The sequence below is a fragment of the Myripristis murdjan genome, chromosome 9 (genome assembly GCF_902150065.1).
Source record: "Myripristis murdjan chromosome 9, fMyrMur1.1, whole genome shotgun sequence".
In the NCBI taxonomy this organism is placed as follows: domain Eukaryota; kingdom Metazoa; phylum Chordata; class Actinopteri; order Holocentriformes; family Holocentridae; genus Myripristis; species Myripristis murdjan.
The window spans coordinates 554,003-580,495 of NC_043988.1; the positions used below are offsets into that span (position 1 = coordinate 554,003).

Below are 26,493 nucleotides of genomic sequence, written 5' to 3' on the forward strand. Positions count from 1 at the left end.
CACGGCAAGTGCATGTTAATTCACAGCAGGCACACCAGGGTCCATGGGAAAAAGTGGAGGCGCTGGTTGTGGACACTCTGACTTTGAGGGCTTCTGAAATCCAAACGGTTCGATGGAATGTAAATTCCTTCTGAACTTTTGTTAAGCACTATGTCCTCTGTCATGTATTTAAGTTTTCAAGTCACTAAAATTAACGCCCTGGGAGTTTATAGATTTTCTGCAAAGCGCAAATTTGGGCGAAAACGTGACGTTCAAACGCAAATTGTGGACTTCCTGTTGGTTTTAGGTGGGGGGCACGGCACGAAAAATGTCGGGCTTGATGAGATCTACGTTTCGGCGCTGGTTTGGTCTTTCTATCACATTCCTGTGGGCCGCAGGGGCTGCCTTTGCGTCCCTAGGTGGCGCTACCGAGCCCATTTTTGCTCCGGGGGGTTCCGATTTTTGATTTTATCGAATTTTTCGCCAGACCTGGTGTGCGTGCCGAATTTGGTGAGTTTTTGAGCATGTTTAGGGGGTCAAATTAAGCGTCAAAGTGGTGTAATAATAATAAGAAAAAAAAAAAAAAAAAGAAACCTTACAAATACAATAGGGCTTCGCACTGGGACAGTGCTCGGGCCCTAAAAAGAAACGAAGCAAAAACAATAGGGTCCTCTCCCAGAGAGGCGAGGACCCTAAAAAGAAACAAAGCAAAAACAATAGGGTCCTCTCCCAGAGAGGCGAGGACCCTAATGAAGCAAATAAAATAGGGCTTCGCACTGGGACAGTGCTCGGGCCCTAATAATGATTATAATAATTATGATGTTGATGATGACCATAATGTTCAATAGTAGTAGTTTATTCCTATAATACATCTGGGATTGTGTGGTCGGTGGGGTGGGCATTGTGACGGAAATCCAAACGATGGAGCGTATAACCTTTTTGCTGAATCAACAGACTGACAAATTCTTGAAATTTTGGGAAAAGTGGGTTGTGTATATGTCAGATTGCTGACCTACCCTTGTAATTGACATGTATTTCCATCAGTGTTTTGTCTATGAAATTACATAAGTGACCAACCTTTTGTTCTATGCTGTATGTATGTATCATGTTTCTTTATCTTGGAAAAAAAAAAAGGACCAAAAAAATAATAATAATGATAAGACAGAAGTAATGGTGTTTGGACCCAAAAGACACAGGGAGTCTGTAACCCAGACCTTAGTTTCGTTGGGTATACAGTGCACACATGACGCCAGGAATCTAGGAGTGGTCTTTGACTCAGATTTGAGTTTTTCTAGACATTTTAGCAATATCACTAAGACCGCCATCAGTCAAATTAGGAACATAGCCAAAATTAGATACTTTCTCTCACTAAGTGATGCTCAAACTCTAATTCATGCTTTTGTTTCCAGCCATCTTGATTACTGTAACACATTATTTTCCGGACTGCCACAGAAATCCATCAACCGTCTTCAACTTGTCCCGGAAATATGAGCACATCTCTCCTATTCTGGCATCATTGCACTGGTTACCTGTGGTGTTCAGAACTGATTTTAAAATTTTATTGCTTGTTTTTAAATCACTGAATGGCCTTGCCCCATCTTACATCACTGATCTCCTTACCCCTAACACTCTTATTCGAACTCTCAGATCTGCTGACCAGCTGTTACTCATGGCCCCCAGAACAAGGCTTGTGACAGAGGGTAACAGGGCATTTGTGGTAAGGGCTCCGCAATTGTGGAATGCACTGCCATCAGGAATTAGACAGGCTACCTTAGTGTCCTCTTTTAAAGCTCTTTTAAAATCTCATTTTTATAGGTTGGCTTTTAACTGAGTTCTTTTGACCCATGCTTTTATGTTTTTTCTTTACATTTGTCTTATATTTACATTGTCCCAATTTTTATAGGTTTGTTTTTACTGCGATGTGTAAACGAATTGAGTTTTTTTTTTTTTTTAATGACAGTGATATTGACTGTATGGCTCCCTGGACATATTTATTGCAATGGAAGGAAAGTTTTTTTTCGTTCGCCACTGGATGGGGCAATGGCAGCATAATTTCTTGCTCCACAGCCAGTTTTATTGACAGTATGCCTCCTACTTGCTATAAGTGCTGTATTTACAGAAGTCAGACATGCAAACTCCTCTGAGTAAAAAAGGTGACAGTGTCACGGGGGTCCGGGAACCCCTCTCCTATAACGGGAGTTGCTAGTTAGCTGGAAGACTAGGCCCTTACATAGCAAGCATATGCTTAGAGCTAAATGGCTAACGTTAGTTAGCAAGACAAGCAGACCATGCTGGAATTAACATTAGCACTAGCTAAAGTTAGCTGGCTAATTAGTTCACTATCTTGCTGATGGAAATTCCAGCATCATATGGCCCACTTGTCTTGCTAACTAACGTTAGCCATTTAGCTCGAAGCATAACGTTATTCAAGGTCTAATTTAACGTAAGGCGGTTCCTTCAAACTAACGTTAAAACTTTCAATCGGACTCGGAAGCCAGGCATCTCTTCCAAACTATGCGATTCACATGAATGACCCGATTGACTAAAAAAACAACGATTGCAGCCGACAAGTTTGCATGCCTGAGAAGTGCGACTCTAACTCTGTGCTGTCTGAGAATAACTCAAGAAAATACATATTATACTTTTAATTAAATTTATTGAACAACTGACAATCAAACCAAGTTTAAAAGTACAAAATATGACAAGCAAGTCCTGCTCGACTGAATCTAATTCGACTGCCTCAGCTGCAGCTGCAGCCGCAGCCGCTTCTACATTTGAACCGTCCTCCGTTTCCTCAGCGTCTCTTTCCCTTCTTGTTGCAGACTGGAGGGGGTGTAGTCACGTGACTACACACGCTGTACACATAGTACAGCGTCTTAAAGGGACATGAACATGCCTACCTACACAGCCAAAAAAGACAAAAACGACTTTTATTTTGTTTTTGTTTTTTTAAATACCGAACATACCGACATGAGCAAAGTGATGTCGGTTATTGTCATAAATTTCGGTATCGGTAAATTTTCAGTATATCGCCCAGCCCTAGTCATCACCCAATTGTGATAGGTGATTTCACACCTGCCTAACAAACTACACCACAGAGATAAAGGCACCAGAGTTTGATCTAATCACACTAAACAAGGCAGGTGTAGAGATGCCCTGTTTTTGGTGAGATGCAGGAATCTCAATCAATCAATCAATCAATCAATATTCATATAAAGTCAAATCACAACAGAAATTATCTCATGAAGCTTTACAGGTAGAGCAGTTAAAGACCACACAATAAAAAATTACAGAAGAAAAAAGAAACCCAACAGATTCCCTGCTGAGCATACTCTTAATCTTTGTGAGGGAATCAAAAAAATGGAGTGGCTGGACATAACTGCCTCATTATTTGAGCAAATATAGGGAGTAGGATGGGTGGGGGATATTGGGATGGTATTGATATAAATCTAAAAGTGAGGAGGAAGAGGAATTAAAGTAAGAAAACAAAGAAACATTTCTGATGGAACTGATGGATTTTGATGGATACACATTTGAGAATAAGTATAATTCCAGGTCTGAACTGGGCTCATATAAACCATCAATTTTAAAAAGACAATTTTACAGTACAAGTCATACCACTGACGTGTCGAAGTGTAGACAATTCGTCCATTTGTGCCAGTTTTAAGGGTATGTTTCGGTGCTTTTATTTTGAAAGAGTTTTGGGCTTTTATTTTGAAAGGCCCCGGAAGTCCTAGTGTGTGACCGACACGGGTACTGGCAGCTGCTGCATGATCACACCAAAATGCAGGCAGACAGAGAAATCCTCATTCAATCCAATGGAGAAATCCAGAAAACCCACCCGTTTGAGGTGTCACAGCACGGTCACCGTTTGAGTTACAGACTTGATTCAAAGCTTAAATGAGTCACGAGACTCGGATCTATAAATGTCCCATTTACATGATTTTGCTATCTTCTACCGTTTTTGAGTTATGGCAGTTTTAGTTTGAGAGTGTTTTCTGCTCCCTCTGAGCTCTTACAATGGGTGTGTATTGCGCATTCCTGAGGCAGCTAGAGTGAGTCACATGTCCAGGCAGAGTGCAGAGCAGAGCATACCAGAGTCAAAAATGTTTAAAAACTCTTCACAGCTCCCACAAACCACAAAATCCACATCAAAACTACATATTTTTGTAGGCATTTTTGTCCTCTTTCCATCAGCATAGTTTTCAAAGCCGTCAGACTTTTACTTAAGACTCCAGGGGCCTAATTAGTGCCAAGTGTCAGCCTCTTCACACCAAACTCCATGTAGTTGGGGGCCTTATGGCAAAGTTCGCGCAAATTCATCTACAAGCGCCAAATTTGGCACAGATGTAGCTGAAGGCATACTGAAATGATTTAGCCAGGGCACCCGAGCCACAGACCACTGAGGCCAAGATGGCGGCCAAATCCAATATGGCCGCCGCCTGAAAAGGGATTCGGCTATAACTTTTGAACCAGACGAAATACAAATACAATCTTGGTGTCTATTTTAACTTTTTTGAGCATGGGAATCCCATAGGAATACTAACATTTGCCAGGGCGCCCGAGCCAGAAACCCCTGAGGCCAAGATGACGGCCAAATCCAATATGGCCGCCACCTGAAAAGGGATTCGGCTATAACTTTTGAACCAGACGAAATACAAATACAATCTTGGTGTCTATTTTGACTTTTTTGAGCATGGGAAACCCATAGGAATACTTACATTTGCCAGGGCACCCAAGCCAGAGACCCCTGAGGCCAAGATGGTGGCCAAATCCAAGATGGCCGCCGCCTGAAAAGGGATTCGGCTATAACTTTTGAACCAGATGAGATACAAATACAATCTTGGTGTCTATTTTAACTTTTTTGAGCATGGGAAACCCATAGGAATACTAACATTTATGCCTGGGTATATCAGGACCCCAAATACCCAAAATCCAATATGGCTGCTGTCCAAAAAAAAGGTTTTCGCTACAGATTTTGAACCAAATGAGCTACAAAGGACTATATGGTGTCTATTTTGTGTTTACTGACCATGGTAAGTACATTGGTATTCTTATATTTATGCTTGTGTGAGTCTGGACCCTCTATTCTTTACAAGACTGTGGTTGAAAATCTTTTTTTTTTTTTTTTTTTAATATAACTTTGAAGGTTTTTCTCAATGTCGATTAATTTCCTTATAAAACTGAAGTGCTTTCAGTGTAACCCATGTGTATGCATTTAGAAGTGTAATCATAAGACACAATTATTTTTGCCAGGCAATATTTATATAAAGTAAAATTATTAAAAGAATAATAACATTCTCAAATTGTCCAAAACAGTTAAACAAAGGGTTGCTTAGCATAAAAACAAACAGCAACAACATGAATCATGCACAAATCACTCGTCTCCACCACTATTGTTAGTACAGGCACCCTCACATGCACATATAGAAGTGCAATGCACTCCAGCTTTTGAGCATTTGCAGTGCCCTCTACAAGCCCTCTTGCAGCCACAGTGGAGGAGAATGGTGCAAGCTTTACTGGCGTCTGCAAGATTGGTCCAGTACGGTTCCCAAGTCTTGCTCGTCGAGTCCCTATGCCATCCCCATCTACTGAACTCTGGGATAGCTTGCTGCACAGCGGTTGCTTGGTTCCAGAAGAAGCTGGCTTGCAGTAGTGCCCTTTTGGTGTGCTGTATCAGTACAGCTTGGGTGGGAGGCAGGTTTTCAAGGGACTTGGTACCAGTTGTGAAGAGGTAATGTCTCGCTTCATCAACACGGCTGGAACCACAGGTCTTGCTGTACATGATGACAACCATACGCTCCAGTCTTTGTACATGGACATCATTGTTGATCTGCTCCGGGTCTGAAGTGAGAGTAACCAGGGATTCAGTGAGATCTGGTGTTGCTTCCCAAGCTGCCCATGCACTCTTTTTCCCATGGCCCAGGAAGGCTGAGGTTGTATCGCATCCTGTTAAAGCATGGAAGAGTGGTAAGGCCAGTGACTTCCGGGGACCAAGATCCTTGCTGATCTCATGAGCAGGAATGTCCCTGTAGTTCTTTCCACCCGCAAAGCCAATCCAGAGCTCTGTGAGGCCTAGTGTGCTGAAGAAACGGATGGCAAGGATGACAACATCGCTGTCAACGGTCCGTACAAATGCCTTTTTATGGCCATTGGCCCCAGCATGTGCAAGATGCAGGATTATTCTTGTATCTGCTTCTGGATGATTACAGGGTTGAAGGGCAGACATGTCATACCCTGGTCTGTTGGAGAGCACAGTGTCTTTCTTGGTAGAAAGGAGCAGTTTACCTGACATGCCATGCTTTGTTATCTCATCACTGATATAGCCAAATAGTTCATCCTTGTTGTCTTCATTTTTCAAGAAGTCACTGTTCCAGTTACGTTTTGGAATTGGAGTTCTCCCATCTATTTTAGTTCTTGACCTGGTTCCTCTGCGTTGGTGAGTTTGTGCTTTGAGGTTCTCCTCTGGATATGTATCAAACACAATATCCAATCGCTTGACAGACTCATGGCTCATGTGTGACCTTACAAACCCAGCAATATTAGTGTTGACATACTCATGGAATGTTTTTGCAGTAGTTGGCCGGACCATTTGGACCATGACAGCACCATCAAGCACAACTACAGTTGCATCTCTAGCTGCTGCTACGCGGGTTTTTTTTCACCTTCATGCATTCAAGAATGTCTGCCTTTGTACCACTGCGTAAACGCCCCTGGTTCGAAATGCTGGGTGGCTCCCTCTGATTTTCAAACCCACTTTCTAACAATTTTAAATAGACATTAAGTTTTCAACTGCAGTTGATTTGGTTCAAAATCTGTAGCTAAAACCTTTTTTTTTTTCGACAGTGGCCATATTGGATTTAGGGTATTTGAGGTCCTGATATACCCAGGCATAAATGTTAGTATTCCTATGGGTTTCCCATGCTCAAAAAAGTTAAAATAGACACCAAGATTGTATTTGTATCTCGTCTGGTTCAAAAGTTATAGCCGAATCCCTTTTCAGGCGGCGGCCATCTTGGATTTGGCCGCCATCTTGGCCTCAGGGGTCTCTGGCTTGGGCGCCCTGGCAAATGTAAGTATTCCTATGGGTTTCCCATGCTCAAAAAAGTTAAAATAGACACCAAGATTGTATTTGTATTTCGTCTGGTTCAAAAGTTATAGCCAAATCCCTTTTCAGGCGGCGGCCATATTGGATTTGGCCGCCATCTTGGCCTCAGGGGTCTGTGGCTCGGGCGCCCTGGCTAAATCATTTCAGTATGCCTTCAGCTACATCTGTGCCAAATTTGGCGCTTGTAGATGAATTTGCGCGAAATGACCCATATTTTGCCATAAAGCCCCCAACTAATGGGAAAAAACGAGGTTTTGGTTTTGGCCACTCCGACTTTGAGGGCTTCTAAAATCCAAACGATTCGAAATAATAATAAATCCTTCAGAACTTTTGTAAGCACTGTTTCCTCTGTCATCTGTTAAATTTTCAAGCCACTACCATTTACGCCCTGGGAGGAGATAGATTTTGTTCAAAGCGGAATTTTGGGCGAGAACATGATTTTAAAACGCAAATTGCGGACTTCCTGTTGGTTTTAGGTTGGGGGTGTCAGCGCGTGATTTGTAGGGCTTGATGAGACCTACATTTTGGCGTTGGTTTGGTCTTTCTAGCACATTCCTGTGGGCTGCAGCGGCTGCCTTTGTGTGCCTAGGTGGCGCTACCGAGCCCATTTTTGCACTTAGGGGGTCCGTTTGTCCAGTTTATCAAATTCTTCGCAAGACCTGGCGAGCGTGCCGAATTTGGTGAGTTTTGAAGCATGTTTAGGGGGTCAAATTAAGGTTTATTTTGACGTAATAAGAAGAAGAAGAAGAAAGGAGAAGAAGCTGAAGAAAAAACACTACAACAACAATAGGGCTTCGTGCTGTTTCAGCGCTCGGGCCCTAATTATAGCTGCTGCGCAGCGATGGGTCGGGTCCGGGCATTTTTAGGCAATTCAAAGCAACAAGCAGAAGAATATGAACTTAAATACAAACTGAACTGACTAACACACCTGGTAAGAAAGGGGCAGGAAGGGAAAGAAGAGGAAAAGGGGGGAGAAGAACAGAAGAAGAATAAAGGACATTTTGTGTGTGTGGGTATGTGCACTTGAGGGGTGCCGTCCGCTTCCATCATAGAGGACATCCTCATGTGTGGTGGGGGTGGGCGGCGCTCCCTGATTACCGGTGTGGAGGCGTGACTGCTAGTTCAGTCTATGAATGGGGAAAGCTTTTCAGTCTGTTTACATTTGTGCCACGCTTGAACGGTCCTATGTTTTGCCTACTTGAACCACTGATATATGTTATGCTTTGAATTACACTTCTGTTTTGCATATTGAACATGTTGACGCCCTATATTGTTTATATTAGCAATCTATTCCCAACCTCTCTGGACGTAAAAGGAGGGGAGTATATATGTATGTGTACATCTGTCGGTATATATATTCACATATCATTGCTTTGTAAAACGGCTTTGTTGGACAAGTGGTTTGAATGAATCTAACTTTGTAGAAAATGAGGTTGCTCATTAAATTAGCAAACACTATTCGGTGTGGTCTTTTCTTACTGTTGGGATAACCTTATATTTCGTGTAAGTAGATGAGTATACAGTTATTTGTGTGTGTGTGTGTGTGTGTGTGTGTGTGTGTGTGTGGGGTGGGGTGGGGGGGGGGGGGTGAGGGGGGGGGGGGGAGCACACACACAGAGCCCACTAAGTTTCACCTAAAACCTCACCCATTAGTTAGATTCTTCTGCCTTCACAAATTCACTAACTACTATCTTTAGCAATATAGTCACTTAGGTACATGGCTATCTCTAGTTCTTTGCTCTACTGCTGAGAGCTCTCACACTGCTATGTTGGAAAATCCTATTAGGCTTGAGTAGGAAGAGAGTGGTCTTTAATGGGGTTAAGACCAACTCTAGGGCCCTGTCCGAGGGTCTTACCAGCCTATACCTCCTCTACATTTATCTGCATTATGTTGTTTGTCTTGTTTAGTGTATGTATAGTGTTTGTGTGTGCCCAAGGGCATTTTTTTTTACTTATCTATCTATTTATGTATTTTTTCATTACATATTTGTCACAGGAGTACAGAGAGGTTGCAGTGCATGAAAGGCAACAGCCTGACAGGTGGAGTTGCAGGTTGGCAGGGGTTTCAATGGCAAACACAAGTGACAGAATCATGACATGGCTTTGGGCAGAGGTAACATAGGTAGTGCCGACACGAATGTGGTTAGTTGGAATGTCCGTGGCCTAAATCAATTGGGAAAACGTGGTAAGATATTTGCGCATCTGAACAATTTAATGGTTGACATAGTTTTCTTGCAGGAGACGCACTTAGCAAATAAAGATCATACTAAACTTTATAGAGGTGGTTTTACACAAGTATTCCATTCTAACTTCAACAGCAAAAGCAGGGGAGTGGCTATTTTGATACATAAAAATGTTCAATTTGTTCGATCCCACATTATTAGCGATAGGAACGGAAGGTACTTGATCATACAGGGAAATCTCTTTAATATGCCTGTGGTGTTAGCCAATATATATGGTCCCAACTGGGATAATGCCCATTTTATAGCGACCTCTTCACACTCCTACCAAACCTAGATAAACACTGCTTGATATTGGGAGGGGACCTCAACACTGTGCTGTCTAAGCAGGACCGTTCTGGGGTTAAATTCACAAGCCTGAGCAAATCAGCTCATGTCATAAGTAGCTTTATGCAGGCATATAGAATGGTGGACCCTTGGAGATTTAAGTACCCCAACGACAGACAGTTCTCCTTTTTTTCACCAGTACACCAGACATATTCACGGATCGTGAATCGTGAAATCGTAAAATGATCAGTTTGAATCCTTCGATAAAGAAGTGTACTCATCTGAGGCCTGTAATCTGGATGAGGTAAAGGACTTCTTCAGTAGACTGGAAACCCCCACTTTTGATGAGACTGACAGGTTGAGTCTAGGGGAAAAGATCTCAGTGGAGGAAACTGACTATGCTATTAAAAAAATGAAGTCGGGGAAGGCCCCAGGCCCAGATGGATTCCCTATAGATTTTTTTTTAAGAAATTCTCTGCTAAGCTTTCACCCTTACTGTGTAAGGTTTTTGAGGAGTCACTTAAAACAGGTTCCCTGCCCTCAACAATGACACAGGCCACAATATCACTTATCCTAAAGAATGATAAAGATCCAATGAGATGTGAATCATATCGCCCAATCAGCCTGCTGTGCAGCAATTACAAGATCCTTACAAAAGTGTTATCAGCCAGACTTGAACCAATTATACATAAAGTAATCCATCCAGACCAGACAGGTTTCATTTCAGGTAGACAGCTATCTAGTAACCTTCGCCGTCTGTTTAATGTATTATACACATACCACAGTGATGTTAGCCCATAAGTTTTAATAGCAATAGATGCTCAGCGGGCATTTGATTCAATCCAATATGGCTATTTGTTCAGTGCATTAAAGAAATCGCCATCGAACCCCTCGCCATTATGTTGAGGAACGCCAGGGGTTTCACTGGAGTATATAGAGGGGGACAAACACACAATCTGTCTCTGTACGCGGATGACCTCCTCCTCTTTCTGCCCGACCCATGCTCTGCTATTCCTGCTGCCCTCAAAATTATCGAAGATTTTGGGAAAGTGTCTGGCTATAAAATTAACTGTACAAAAAGTATTGCAGAGCGCACTACAGGGGGCTAAGCAGGACTTGGAGAGGTGGTCGACTCTTCCCTTGTCAATGGCAGGGACGATAAACTCTGTGAAGATGACTGTTCTACCAAAGTTTTTGTTCCTATTCCAAACAGTACCCATTTTTATACCTAAATCTTTCTTTAAAGAACTAAATAAACACATATCGATATTTATATGGAATAAAAATCTATCCCGCATATGTAGGGAATTTTTAGAGAGACAGAAGGAGGAGGGTGGACTAGCACTACCTAATTTCATGCATTATTACTGGTCAGCCAATATACATAAATTGCTATTCTGGGTCTCAGATCTAGAGGGCGTAGATGTGCCGGCTTGGGTCCCTTTGGAGCAGTCTTCGTGTTACCCTACATCACTGCGCGCCCTTGTATGTGCACCGATCCCGCTAAGTAAACAGAGCCTAACTAGTAATCCAGTGGTTTGTGGCTCTCTTAGGATCTGGGCCCAGTTTAGGAACCATTTTAACAGCAAAACACCACTTCCTTCATCTCCTATTGTGGCCAACGCTCTCTGCCCACCATCTCTTGTCGACCCTGCTTTCCATGAATGGGATAGGGGCGGGGTGAAATGTGTTAAGAATTTGTTCAAGGATGGTTGCTTTGTCTCATTTGATCAGCTAAAGACAGATTTTAGCCTGCCCCACTCTCATTTTTTTAGGTACCTGCAAGTACATAGTTTTGTAAGAGCACATTTTTCTCCATCTCTGTCCCCCCGGCAAGGTGACTGGTTAGATGAATGCTTGAATATACATCCGTTAAGTAAAGGGGCAATGTCTGTTGTGTATAGTAATATTCAAAGATCTGCCTCACCCTCTCTTGAGCAGGTGAAGAAAAGGTGGGAGAAGGAGTTGGGTTCAGCTATAACAGATACAACCTGGCAGGTAGTAGTGAAATTGGTGCATTCATCCTCACTGTGTGTTAGACATGGTTTATTACAATTTAAAATACTGCATAGGCTTCATCTATCCAGAACCAAGCTGGCGAGGCAGGTTGGACCCAACCTGCCTCAGGTGTGGACATGACCAGGCTACTTTGTGCCATATGTTTTGGGAATGTCCTAAATTAATTGATTTCTGGTCCGGAATATTCCATACTTTTTCTTACATCTGTGGTAAGGATCTTGAGCCAAACCCCCTGACTGCCTTATTTGGTGTGGTCCCATGAGATACACTAATATCATCGGATCAATGTAAAGCTATTGCATTTTCTTCACTGTTAGCTAGGAGACCAATTCTGTCAACGACTAAGATTCACTATTCAAGGAGACAGGCAGAGGTTTGTTAGAGTCTGGCGACCTTTTCTGTCATATTTTGAGGCTGAGTTTCTCCAAAAGTGAAATGTATGGGTCTCTGACTCCTAAGGATATTCTGTCCCTTGTTTTTTTTTTTTACTGGATACTCCTGGGCATAGGGTACGTACTGTATGTGGGCATGGGTGGGTGCGTGGGAGGGTACATGTTGGATGTTTGTGATGTATTGTGACGTTTTGTATTTGATTGTGTTGTCTCGTATTTGAAGTTTCTATATGTAAAAAACCCAATAATAAATAAATAAATAAATAAATAAATAATAAAAAAAAGAAAGGGGCAGGACACAGGCCTGGAGGGGACAGATGATTGGCCGAAACACAACAAAGACATGCAACATGGGGGTGGGGCTAATGAGACAACGCAGGGCAGGTGTGAGGACAAATAAGCTGACAAGACTATGGAGGAATAATAGGGACAAAATGAACACAGCAGACTAAAATACAATAAACATCAACCATAGCTGCTGCACAGCAATGGTCGGGGCCAGGCAATTTTAGGCAATTCTGAGCAACAAGTAGAGAATAGGTAGATGAAAAGAAAGGTGGCATTCTTATGTGCATTTTGCATTAGCTGAGGCTTGAACTCACAGTTTCTGGCATGAAGGACAATGCTTTATCTCACTGAGCTAATTGGCAAGTGTCAGTTCATGTGAGGCTTCACAAATTGACTAAGCCAGTCACATGTAGAGTTCTCATATTCTGCCCGAACCCGACCCGACCCGACCCGACCCGACATCTTCGGGTCGGGTCGGGCCTAAAATTTACGTGAATTGGGCGGGTCGGGTCGGGCTTCGGGTTCTGTGGGGGATTTTTTTTTTTTTTAATAAAAAATAGAATTATGTGTTGTGTTATTGATTATGACGTTTCATTTTTATGTGACTGGTGGAGAGAGTGAGGGACTGGATTGGATTTGGAGGCTAAACTTTCAGTGACAGACAGACAACCAGCTGTGCGAGCGCAGCGCAAACAAGTGAGAGAGAGTTGCAGCAGTATCCCGCTGTGCTGGCATTCTACTTGGGGGCGCACGAGAAAAAAAAAAAAAATCTCCAGTTTTCTAGTCGGCATCAGGCGGGCCAGCCGCGGCACCGTCCGATACCGCGCCCACCCGTCAGGTCTGCTGGATCTGACAGGTGAGCTGCCTGATGCTGGCCAGTGCCGCGGCCGGCCCGCCTGATACCGACTGATGGTGCCCCGGTGCCGCGGCCGACCGGCTCTGCTAAATAATGGCGAATTTGGCGATTTTTTTTTTTCTTTTTTTTTTTTCGGGCTTTATCGGGCTGTCGGGCCTAAAGTTCGGCTAATTAGTCGGGTCGGGTCGGGTCGGGCCTCGGGCTGGCCCAGTCCGGCCCGGGTCGGGTCGGGTCTTAATTTTCAGGCCCGATGAGAACTCTAGTCACATGACAGCAGCCGTCTATGCATGGAAAGGCAGATTTTAAACAGCTGTCAAAAATTCAGTTATTAAGACAAAAATCTGAAAACACACATATTGCATCTAGACAGCATGGAGATATTGATCACTTGTTTTTAATAATGATTGACTGCTCCATAAGTGAAAAACTGATGTTTAAAATTGCCATTCTTGCATGACTCCAATTGTTCACATGAGAGCAAAATTCAAAATGCTGTCAAAAATTCAGTTTTTGACAATTCTGAAATTTGCCACACATCATCTACCATGACTCTAGAATTCTGACAATTTTTTTTCATGAACACTGAAGATTTATTTAGCAAGAATTTGCAAGTATATGTTTACAGTACCGTTTACAGTCAAACATTTTGATGCACTGTAGGCTCAATTTTTGATAAATCAAATCTGAGAAACAACGTTTGTGTAGGACAGTCTGAAGATGCTCTGTAGCAGGTTTGGTGTCAATTGAGCAAAAATTGTGGGAGGAGATAGGTTTAAGAAGTTTTATGGTTTTTGAAAAAAAAAACAGAGTGATGAACTTCATAATTTGCAATAGGTTTAAGTGTCCAAAAGTTTCTTCAATATTGAGGCTACAGTTTGATGAAAGTTGTGAAGTTGTAGCACATGTGGTTGATTTGTTATGAATTTTCAAAGTTTTGAACTTTAGAGGCTTGCTATAGCGCCACCATCAGAACTACTGGCTTGAGTTTGCAGCTGAGGTAATCTGGCATGGGACTGGACCTTTGTGCAAAGTTTGGTGAGTTTTCATGGGAAGAAAGAATTCCTGGAAATAGTGTCCTGGCAGCTTAGGCTGCCCAGACCCTAAAAATAAGCAAGATAATTAAAAAAAGAAAAAATATAATAAAAATGTACACTAGTACATTTTTTTTTGCTTTCAGTTTGGATAGCAACCTTGTTTGCTCAAGAAAAAATGTTTCTAAGAAACGGTTTAAGGTTATACCTTTTGTAGTGACAACTGTGTATCAGATATTTCTACCATTCTTTCCCTCAAGTTGGCTGCCCAAAATAGTAATGCTGAAACTGCTTCAAGTGATTTTACATTTGAAACAGTGTCAGCCACTCAGCCACTCAAAGCTTCACAGTCCCATGCAGGCAGGCTGCAACCTAATCCCTCCATGCATATTGTAGCACTGGACTTCATTGACTGAACCATGCAAGGACAACAAAATAGAGGTTGAAGACTCTTACCACTGCTTGGTGATATCAAACATCATGATGACCCCATTACAGTTCTTGTACACATCTAGGAACTCTGCATCCAAGGCCACCTCATCTGACTATAAACAAACATTAGAAACATGTAAGACACAAAATACTATGAGATAGATAACATCCAGTTATACTTTACAACCTATAAGACCTCTTGAAGCTGTCATAATAACTGACCCACATAAGAGCGCCATTGTTTTTTTTAAACACATGATAGTCATATGATAATCACCTCTTGTGGCTCATTCTCCAGTTTCAAATTCTCTCCGCGCTTTTTGCCTTTGCCTGCAGGAATGAGAGAGCAAGTGACAGTTAAGTGTAAGCGAACTGAGAAATGGTAGTAATCTGCAACTCAGTTTCTTGCTTTACGTTTGGTCCTCATGAGTAAAGCACACACAGAAGCATAGCCCTTTCCTTATGGAACAGCGTCTTGCAGCCTTAATTTGATGGACTTCATGGCTCACAAAGTGCAGTCACTCAATCTTTATCTATATCCAGCAGCGGATAAGCCAAACTTTGAAATTCAGCAACACTGCAAACCTGGCAACAGCCAAACCTTGAGAATATTTGCATTCAGATAAGAGAAGAACAGGGAAAGGCAAACCCAAAGTTACACAAAAGCCACACCATTTTCCACACACTGTATAGTGGCGCTCACCTACACCTTCGGGAAGAGGATATTTTTGGCCTGTGACGAGTGCAAGAAAGGTGCAAGAAAGACAACACCACAGCTGAGGACAATATATGGCTTGAAATAAAAACCAACCATGCACCTGATGTTATGAAACACAAGTGCATGTCTATGATATTAACTAGAGTAGACTGTGTCAACACTCACCTTTGTCTACCACGTCCCACACCTCCACTTTGACCACGTCATCTGTAGCTGTGACAGGAAGGTCACTATCATCATTAATGTTTCCTCACTACACAAAAGGACAATTCACATTTACAAGTTCTTAAGCCACCACAGTGTAAATGTACTAACTATACGATTGTTTGTACTAGTTAATACAGCAGTCACTTACTGTGAAAGAAGCTAAATTAGCAGCGATGTTTCAAAATAGGAAAGTAGTGGTGGGAAAATGCTTGCTAGGTATTAAACTACTTGGCTACTAACACCAAAACGGACCACCTACTCTAAAGGCAGGCTAGCTGAAGCTAATTCTACAGTCTTTTTTTTATTTTATTTTTTTGTTTTTTTGTTTTTACCTTGATATGGAGCCACTGAAATAAATAATCAGAGCACAAGCAGTGGATGTCAAAAAGCATGAAAAAAGAGCTTGCGATTTTCACATTGATATTTGAGGAAAGATGGGAATCTTACTTTTGTAATTCCAGTGGATGCTTGTAGCCTGGATTTCCTGAGTGGGAATGTACTCCTCCAAAAATTTTTTGCCCTGCAGTCGATGCCATAGGGTACTCTTGCCAGTATTTCTATCTCCCCGGATAACAATTTTCACTTTAAGGAGGGAAGGGGGCGGGGGAAATAAATTCAGCAGTGATTAACTTTATCATGAAACAGATTACCTAGTTGCCTATGAAGTAAAAATGCATACAACTAAGGGATACTCAATATCTTCCCATTTCAAAATTCCATTCTCTTTTGCGGGCCTCAATTTCTTCCCAGAACCTCAAGAGATAGGTCAGTGCCAGCTCTGTAACATCACTGTTAAGTAGGGAATTTCATTGTATAGCTGAGAATTATTCAAAAAGTGTAGTCATGTATATCAAAGAATGGTATTTTTTCCCACATTTCCAGGCCCTTTGTATAATTTAATAATATTTCAACCTTAAGACTACAGATTTCATTTTCTTTACTTTTCTGCACTTTCCTGACCAACATAGGGTCTTTGTTATTTGGATTTTTCATAAAACAAAATACAACCTTGCCCAGGAAGATATTTAATAATACTGAAAAGATAAGATCATTAATGACACAGATCAATACATACATAAAGCAACATGCAAAGTGCTAGAACAGTAACAATAAGGCTACTTAAAGCTCTATATTTTGTTCATGCTGTACTTTTTCTTCCCAGAACTCTCAGGAAGGCTCAGTGTTGTAAATCTCCATGACTTTCTTGACTCTAAATGGAAGTACCTGTTTAAAACTGCCTATGTAACAAAAAACAAAAAGTACCTGGAATACTTACTATTATACTGGACCCCCTTGGCAAAACGTCTCTGTAAACTTTGATTCATAGACTGCAGACCAGCGGGAATATTCTTGTCCTTGAGCTGCCCTGGTTCAGATCCCACCAGCTTCTTCAGAGCTGAAAACATCTTGGCGAGGCTTAAACTAACAAGTGAACACGCAATAATACAGTGAAACTCTACCAAAAGGTAGGTCACACAACTGATGGAGAATGTTACAGGACAGCAATACTGATGAGTTAAGAAGTTAAGGATCCATGCTCTCAAAGTGAGTAATAAAGAGCTAATAACTGCTACTGACTGACAGTCTTACAGCTCGTCCCTTATAACTGACTGGAGTTCTTGCTCGCTAATTAGTGGTGCTGTCTAGAACCATGATGTCTTCGGCATGATCTGTGGAATACAATCAATAATAGTCGGAAATTAACTATCATTCACGTTCAAAATGTAGGCACAACCACAAGACTGTAGCTCTTGAAGAACTTGCCAAAGGGATGAAAACAGATCTGGTCATCTCATTCGGTCACATAGCGTTAACTAGCTAGCGTTAGCTGCACAGGGCTGTTAAGTTATCGAGGTCAGTTCCGGACTGTGCACAATTTTTTAAAATAAACTCAACTTGAAATATAACGACTAAGTGCTATAAAGGATATGTCAAGGTCACCAGAGGCTTTAAAGAGAGATGAGACACCCCGGCTCGTTGCCAAGGCTGGCTAACAGGTAACGTTATCCGTGGTCTCTGTTTGCTAGCTAGCCACCATTAGCCTAGCTAGCTGTACCCATTCTACGTGTAATGCCATTAAACGGCAGCTAGCCCGGCTCCTTTCCACCAGGCGATACTAGGTACAGTTACTCACTGTTTGTTAATGTGATAAACACCTGCAGGGCTGACACATTTCTCTCAAAATATTTGACAGTCCACCATCCCGACAGAGATGGAGCAGCAACATTCCTTTGCAAAGAATACAGCTGCACCAAACTCGCGTCAAGTTACATATACAGTCATTAGTTTCCTGTTAGAATTTTCAGAATAAAGCATCGATTAATGGGTTACAATTTCTAGTAATGCTAATGCAAAATGAAGAAGTGGGGTATTCATTCAGAAATCTCAAGTCAGTGATGACATTTTTTGTTCTTTATTCAGGGGAGGACAACTGGGCATGTTTCCAGAATCACTATTATATGTCCCATTCAGTCGTACTGTAACTTGACAGTGGTTTCAGAGATAGGAGAGAACGTATCAAAGGTCAAATCCTAAACTTGAAGACTGTTAAGACCTTTAGATTTCAAAAAGATATGGACGGGGCACCTCAGTGGCTCAACTGCTAGAGATGAACCATTGAGGTAACTGTGCACCACTCGTTAAGACTGAGTCCTGGCTATGGCAGCCTGGTTTCAAGTATGAGCCAGGGCCATTTGCTGCATGCCCTCCTCTCTCTCTCCCCTGCTTTTCCTGTCCCTATCCGCTGTCATTATCAAATAAAAAAGAAAAATCTTAAAACATGGACAAAACACAAACCTGGACATTGGAGATTTTGTGTGTTCTGTTTTTCTTTTTCTCTCATCTCTCCATCCTTATATAATCTCTTAATTTCATTGCCCCATCCTTCACTTTTGGGTGCATGTGAAGGAGGTTAATGGATCTGTTGAGCTTTGAGTGCGTGTGTATGTTTGTATAGTTGACTCTCTGGTCAGGTCTTGGAGAAAGGGAGAGAGAGAGAGCTTCAGAGTCAAATTCCGTCACCCAAAAACTTGAATTTGCCAGTGCCTTTCTACTACTACAAAACACAGCCTGGAAAACAAGTAAGTTGTCAAGACTGCATTTGAAGGGCATCTTTCACATGCAGTTTCCTCACTGTAATTACTTCCCTGTCACTACTTTTTTGTTTGTTACATTTTTAATCCTAATAGTCAACATGGAGCATTGTTGTATTACAGCACAAAAAGAATTTGCTCTTAAGTGTGTCACAACTGCATCTTAATCTTCACAAATGTACAAAGCCTCTGCAAAACAAACCTTTTTTTCTGTTTGATGAAATTGAGATTTTCTGGAGTTTGCCATTAAAAAAGCATTCAGTTTGTAACAGGAAGACGTCCTCTCTGTGACTTGGAGAGAGAGAGAGAGAGAGAGAGAATGTAGCCTACATTTCTCACACACTTAGTGGCGGTCCTGTGACACTTGGTGCCCTAGGTGAGCGCACACACAGTTGCCCCCTTCAAATAAACAACAAGGAAAGGCACCTATATCAAACCACAGTGCGACAGGCACCCCTTTACTGCAACAAAAATTCCCCAAATTTCTAAGACTAAAATGGGAGGCAGATTCCTTCGGAATTGGAAGGATCTGATCTCAGTTTGGAGGGCAGATTCTCTCTCTACCTTTAAGAGTAGACTTAAGACCTTCCTTTTTGATGAAGCTTATAGTTAGGGTCGGCCCAGGTTGCCCTCGACCAGCCCTTAGTTATGCTGCTATAGGCCTAGACTGTTGGGGGACTCCATATCATTCTCTGAGCACTTTCCTCTTTCTAATCTTCCTCTTCCCTCTTCCTTTCTTCTTCCTCCTGTCCCCCTCTATACCCCCACCCCCACCCACCTCCTTTTTACTCAGTGCACGCTATTGTTCTAGAGTCCTCTGCCCCTTTGGTTTCGCTGTGCTTTTTGTGTCTTGTCTAGGTCAAACTGTCCTGCTCATCCTGGAAGGTCATCCAGCTGCAGATGAGAAGGCTGGATGCTGCGTGTCACTTCCATCTAGATTACCTGTTCAGGATACCTTGTGTTTCTGTTGTTGTCATTTGTCCCAGTTTGTCCTTATTTCCCTGTCTCTGTCTCTTTGTCTCTCTCTCTATCCCCTCCCCACCCAACTGGTAGAGGTAGATGACCACCCGCCCTGAGTCTGGATCTACCTGAGGGTTCTTCCCGTTAAAGGGGAGTTTTACCTTGGCACTGTTGCCAAGAGCATGCTCAGGAGGGAATCTGTTGGGTTTCTTTGTTTTCCTTTCTACTGTAATTCGTAGAGCGTGGTCTTTACCTGCTGTACCTGTAAAGCGTCATGAGATAACTTCTGTTGTGCTATATAAATAAAGATTGATTGATGAAACAAAAATACAATGTTGCCCACATATTGAGATGCTGTAGTTCCAAGATGCATGCAAATGAAATCAAATTAAACAAACCACAATAAACGCCTATCACAGAATAAAATACTGAAACATACTGTGCACTTTCTTAAACAAAATCCAAGTTGCATAATACATCTAAAACTTTGCACTCCTTGTCCTTCTTGACTCAAAACCATGAATTAGCTCAGCCTATAGATACTATTGGTGAAATCTTTCCAGCAACTACATGGTTTATACTAATGACAGCAAGACTGCTGAAGCTGTCCTGTTATACTGGTCCTAGGGTGCATCTGTAGTAAAGGGTCAGGCAGTGACAGTGGCAGATCTAGAAATGTTTACATGGCATGGCTAAGGAGTGGCATGGAGTTTTGGTGGTGCGGCTTTTGGGACTCATTTACACACAGTCTGGCAGAAACGCACTACCCCCATTTACTTGTAATGGTGGTAGTCTGACAAAGTGCCAGGATATGGGCTTATCCCGGTCTCTGAAATTAGGATATGCTGTTTACATGCACTACATGGGCAAACACAAAAATTGGGCACTTGAAAAACCTGATGATAACCAGGACATTCAAGTGCATGTAAACACAATCAGTGAGTGTTCATTATATTTTTAGCTGGGACATGAAAAATGCAGTGTTACACACTACTGTTTAATTTGTATTTGCTCCCACTTGGGTCCATCATTCAACAATACAACATATCATATCAGTTCTATGCTCTACAGTTCTATGGTCAAATGTCAAACTGGGCTCCTAGGGGAGCACAACATGGCATTAGCAAAAAAAAACACACCCCAGCACAATAAGCACATAATAAACAACATGACTCGAGACATTGCACATGTGGAAGGGGGGAGGGATTTGGGAAGGGGGAGATGTCCCAGCACAGACGAGGGCCGTATGCAGCCACTACGGCACTCCGCACCCACAAACTGCACTGGAAACGGGAGGGAGAGGGGGTGGGGGGCCAACGAGGCGTTGAATTTCAAGGAATGCGTGTATGTGTGTCCTTGTGTATGTGTGTGCGTAAGTCCAGGACCATCTTCCCCACACAGTCTACACATTGTCTCTGCCGTCTGATAAGATGACAACCCCGGCCGTTGCCCGAGAGACGGCCTCGTGAGACAGAACCTTGAGATCATCAAATAAAGGTCTCCTCACCATACCTAGAATAAATACTAAATCAGCTCATGGTGCCTTCAGCCGTCATGGTCCTGTTAGCTCCCGATTCTTTTGTTGAAAGCCCAAGGACAGACCGGAGTCAGTCTTCAATTTTCTGATGCAATATTTATTATGGTCACATATAAAGCAAAGCAGCGCTGGTCTCAGTGTGACAGAGCTCCCGCAGGATCTCAGTCAGAAAGCGCCCCGATATCAGGAAATGATACACATTTATGTTCTTGGGCTTGGGCCTGCCCCGTACATAGATTGGACTTAAACGCAACCGAGAATAATTGGCCAGTTACCCGGACATGGACAGGCCAACCACTGTCCATGCCTTGTTTCTGGAATGTGTGATGCTATGTGTGTGAATGTTGACTGGGCGTGTATCTAATGCAACAGACCTAAATAACAAGATAGAGAAAGTACATCTGGCTCCTGCTGTGTCTGTCCTCTGCTTAGCAGCCAAGCTGCCCTGAACTATGTAATACATTGGATAATGCAAGAAACATTGAACTATACGGCCAATTGTAACAGTCCTACTCTTTGGAATTCTTTACCACATGAACTTAGGTCTGTTACATCAGTGTCTTCCTTTAAAAGCAGACTAAAAAGATATCTATCTATCTATTTTTTTTTTTCTGCAAGCTTTTAGTTAGGTTAATGGGTAAAACCTTCTATTTAGAAACATTATTATTATTGTTATTTCTTTTAACAATGATAATAATAATACTTCTTACCCTACTCTTATTGCAATACCTTCTCACCCTCTAATTTTTTATGCTGTCTTATATGTTCTTATATGTTTTTATGTTTTTATGTATGTAACATCTTCTTATTTTATGTTTTATCTTATTTGTTTTATATATGTAATGTTATATATTTTTGTCATGTATGATCTTTACTTGCTTTTAAGCACATTGAGTTTACGCCTGCCGTATAAAATGTGCTATATAAATTTGACTTGACTTGACTTGAAAGCCATACAAATCACACTTGGCTCATTTTTATTTCATGTTGTTATTCCAAATCCCACATACTGAGAATACTGGAAATAGTTTTCTCTCTCTCTTTCTCTCTCTCTCTCTAATGTTCCAAACAAACCAAACCAAAAAAAAAAAAAAAAAAAAAAAAAACGAGACCCAAAAACCGAAAGACAAACTGAAAAGTGGGTTTACTGAACATTACACCCGTAATATATACCCTAGCACACACACACACACCCTATATATATATATATATATATATATATATATATAATATATATATATATATATATATATATATATATATATATATATATATATATATATAATATATAAATATATATACATATATATGTATATATACATACACACACACACACACATATATATATATATATATATATATACACACACACACACACACACTATATATCTATATCTATCTATCTATCCATTTATCTATCTATATATAGATACAATTACTGTGTACACCAAACGGGTTAGTTCCGGGATTGTACTGGCTAACTCTGATAACTTGACACTGCTCAGATCAAGCGCTTCCTGCTTCCTGATGCCTACCTCTCTGGTTTGCGTCCCCTTTGGTAGACTTGGTGATCTACAATAGACCACAGAGACAGTCACTTCAACTGCCAACTGTATGACATCAAAACATCGGCAGTGTTATGAAATATCTTATTTAAATGCATATTAAATATAGACATGTATATTTCGTTTAAACAGTCAAAAATAATGTCAGTTACGCAGATTACAGTCAAAGAGCAATGCACGATTACAGCCAAATCTTGCTAAAAGCACATCAGCTGTGTTTGCTGTCTTGAACACACCCCGCTGGGTACCACGGTACACTCGTTCACGGGAATAATGGCTGCACAGGAGCCTTCTCCACCATCTTCACTGGAGGGCAATAAACCGGGCTTCCCCAAGAAGATTCTGGCAAACAACCTCGAAGACAAACACTTGTGCAATTCATGCCAGAAAATACTGAGGAAGCCATTGCAAGCTCAATGCGGTCACCGCTTTTGTTCGTTCTGTTTCAACAAAATTTTAAGGTGAGTAGTGTCATGGTTGCTAGCTAGCTAAATTGGTAAGTTAGCAACTACCAGATTGCAACTTCGTGTAAATATCTGACAATTTAATGCTAACTTGCACATAGGTAATGGTGTATATCTCGTAAAACATCACTTTGGAGCATTTATAGACCAGAAGGTACCCCCTGCAAAATTAGCCATTCAAGTCAAATTCCAAGCAGCAATTTATTTCAATAAAATATTAACTTGCTTGATGGTCTCGCCTCTAATGCTTAAAGTAGGGATGGGCGATACCACACTTTTAGGATCCGATGCGATACCAATACTTTTTCTTGCATTTTCATCGATACCGATACCAATACTGATAATTTCTTATTGGCAATTCTTTTCATTCAAAATATTAGGCTATTACATTTAAGACAAATTACATGACAAATACAGACCATTTATACCATATTTATTATGGTCAATGCATAATAAAACTGAAAGTAAAATAAATAACATAAATATGAATTAAATAAATTAAATATGAACAAAAATTTGAACATTTTCACTGTTATTGTTTTTTTCTTGCACTTTTCTTGTCAAAAAAAGAAAAAAAAGACCGATCAGCCATTATTTTCTGTGTGTTCCTCCGGCTACCGCATTCGAGCCCCTCTTGCTGGCTGTGCTGTCGGGCCGTCACGTGACACGGGCCAGCTCAGTATGCCGCCAGGCTCAGGGGTGTCTCGGCATATAGTAAGTGAAATAAGCTATCTGAAACAGCTTAAAGTTATGCATGCACCCCCTATTCTTATTTGTTAGTATGGATATTTGTTTAAGGAAATTGATGCCAAATGAGTAGCATGTGAGTATCAATATATCGATACCACAGAATCTATACGCCCAACCCTAGCTTAAAGTCTTATCCCACTTCATATGTTGTGGCGGGCAGCAAGTCAACCAATATAAATGTTGAAAATTCAATGTAACGTGAACTAAGTGATGCTTGGAATGTTGTACGTATGTCAAATTAACCCAAGGACATCTTTGGTTGGTAAACTCTTTTAAAATATGTTTCACTTTATGTATGTTTGCCGAGGAGGAAGGCAGCAGTAAACCAACAAGTCTGTGACCTTCCATACAAGGGCTAACGGGACGTAGTCACGGCTTCGGGGAGGCGTTCTGGCTTTCACTTTCATTCCCTGGCGGACTGACCACAACATGGAGCTGCTCGATAATAACTATAAAGCTGCTTTTACCTTTCCGTTTGTTTCTGGTTGACACTGTGTCAGCTCTGTCAGTCATTAAACTTACAGTATTTTTAAATTTAGTTGTATTTGTATTTAACCTTTATTTAACCAGGTAAAAAAAATCCCTGATATTGAAAATCTCATTTCCAAATGTGACTTTGCCTTCAAAGCACCAAGTTACAAAACAACACATGACACAGTTCTACAGAATTAATAAATAAAACACAAAATGACAGAAAATGACAGATCATTTACATATAGTCAAATAGAGTCCAATCAATAAGTCAGTAAAAAAAAAAAAAAAGGACCAATGACATCTAAAGACATTATTAAGTCCTTTTAGTCCATTCTCAAGTCCTTGCAAGCAGTGGGAGCAGCAACCCTGAAAGCATTTTTTTTTTTTTTTTTTTTTTACCCAATTCAGTTCTTTCTTTCGGTAAATTAAACAGACATAGGTCTTTGGACCTTAAATCATACTGAGATTCTGAAGTCAGGATAAAAGACATGAAAGTATGCATTTCTAAGATAGCTTTGTAAACAAAATTCAGCCATTGAGTTAATTTTCACATGCACAGAGATAACCATCCAAGACCATACAGCATACAGTTAAGTCCATAAGTATTTGGACAGTGACACAATATTCATAATTTTGTGCTTGTACACCACCACAGTGCATTTGAAATGGAGTAATCAAGACACGAATGAAGTGCAGACTTTAAGCTTTAATTTAAGGGGTTGAATAAAAATATGGCATTAACCGTTTAGGAATTACAGCCAGTTTTCTACATTGTCACCCCATTTTCAGAGGCTCAAAAGTAATTGGACACTTGATTCAAAAGCAGTTTCATGGCCAGATGTAGCCTTTTCCCTCGTTATTCCATGACAGTTTAAGAAAATAAAAGGTTGGGAATTATTTCCAATTGTTTGCACTTGCATTTGGTAGCTGTGAAGCAGAACCCTCAACATACAATTCAAAGGTGTCCATGCAGGTGAAAGAAGCCATCATTATGCTCAAAAAGCAAAAAAATCTATCAGACAGATAGCAACACTTGTCTTTACTGATGATGTGACTGCTGATGGAAGTAGCAAGTAGCAGGATGAATTCTGATGTTTATAGGGCTATACTATCTACTCAGATTCAGCCAAATATCACAAAACTGATAGGACGACACTTCACAGTGCAGATAGATAATGACCCAAAACATACTGTGAAAGCTACCCGAGAGTTACTGAGAGCAAATACATGGAATATTCTTCAGTGGCCAAGGCAGTCCTCAGACCTCAACCCAGCTGAGCTGCTTTTCACCTGCTGAAGACCAAAGTGAAGGCCGAAAGACCCACAAACAAGCAGCAGCTGTAGGCAGCTGCAGGAAAGGCTTGGCAGAGTGTCTCAAGGGGGGAAACTCAGAATTTGGTGATGTTGTCCATGGGCTTCAAACTTCAGACAGTCATAGACTGCAAAGGATTTTCCTCCAAATATTGAATATAATCCTTATAATAAGAGTTATGTATATTATATATAGTTTGTCCAGTTACTTTTGAGCCTCTAAAAATGGGGTAACAGTGTATAAAACTGGATGTAATTCCTAAACAGTTAATGCCATATTTTTGTTCAACCCCTTAAATTAAAGCTGAAATTCTGCGCTTGAGTCACGTCTTGATTACCTCATTTCAAATCCGCTGTGGTGGTGTACAAGGGCAAAATTATGAATATTGTGTCACTGTCAAATACTTGACTCGAGCGATGACCCGAGCATCCGTGAGTCTTTTTTCTGGGGTCCTGTGGCGCGCCCATGCCTCGCCCTCGGCTCCGTGGCGGTGGTGGTGGCCTCCAGCACTCCCCCATGGCCCTGAACATGCCGCAGGACCCCGGAAAAAAGACTCACGGACGCTCGGGTCGTTTGGACTTTTAAGGCTTAAAATTCGCAATCTGAAAAATGTATTTACAAAACATTGTCACATCATCAAGCCATACTACAAATTAGGCTGATCAATTAATCAAAATATTATGAAAATAGCAATACAGCCAAATGCAGTATCGCAGGAGCTACAATTTTTTGATAAAGGTGAAATGTGTGACAAAACATTGTTGTAAATAAAGTATTCTGCTACAGAGTTGCCCTGTCCTAC

General features: G+C 41.2%; 2 protein-coding genes across 3 annotated transcripts in view; one reads left to right on the forward strand and one right to left on the reverse strand.

Moving 5' to 3' along the window:
* The window catches only part of rabl6b (RAB, member RAS oncogene family-like 6b), a 74,065-nt gene extending 56,256 nt beyond the window's left edge, over positions 1–17,809 (reverse strand). The window contains exons 1-8 of the mRNA XM_030059678.1: positions 17,468–17,809; positions 16,814–17,052; positions 15,985–16,119; positions 15,870–15,884; positions 15,496–15,543; positions 15,316–15,345; positions 14,890–14,942; positions 14,637–14,725 (exon numbers count right to left, since the gene is read on the reverse strand). Of these exons, the coding sequence (XP_029915538.1) occupies positions 14,637–14,725; positions 14,890–14,942; positions 15,316–15,345; positions 15,496–15,543; positions 15,870–15,884; positions 15,985–16,119; positions 16,814–16,943 (500 nt within the window). The 5' untranslated portion in view covers positions 16,944–17,052; positions 17,468–17,809. The remainder of the gene's footprint in view (positions 1–14,636; positions 14,726–14,889; positions 14,943–15,315; positions 15,346–15,495; positions 15,544–15,869; positions 15,885–15,984; positions 16,120–16,813; positions 17,053–17,467) is intronic.
* A 4,894-nt stretch (positions 17,810–22,703) lies between these two features.
* traf2a (Tnf receptor-associated factor 2a) overlaps positions 22,704–26,493 on the forward strand; it is a 75,582-nt gene continuing 71,792 nt past the window's right edge. The window contains exon 1 of one of the 2 annotated variants that reach the window (XM_030059990.1): positions 22,704–23,152. In XM_030059990.1, the coding sequence (XP_029915850.1) occupies positions 22,965–23,152 (188 nt within the window). In that variant the 5' untranslated portion in view covers positions 22,704–22,964. The remainder of the gene's footprint in view (positions 23,153–26,493) is intronic. The other variant, XM_030059991.1, reaches the window with a different exon arrangement.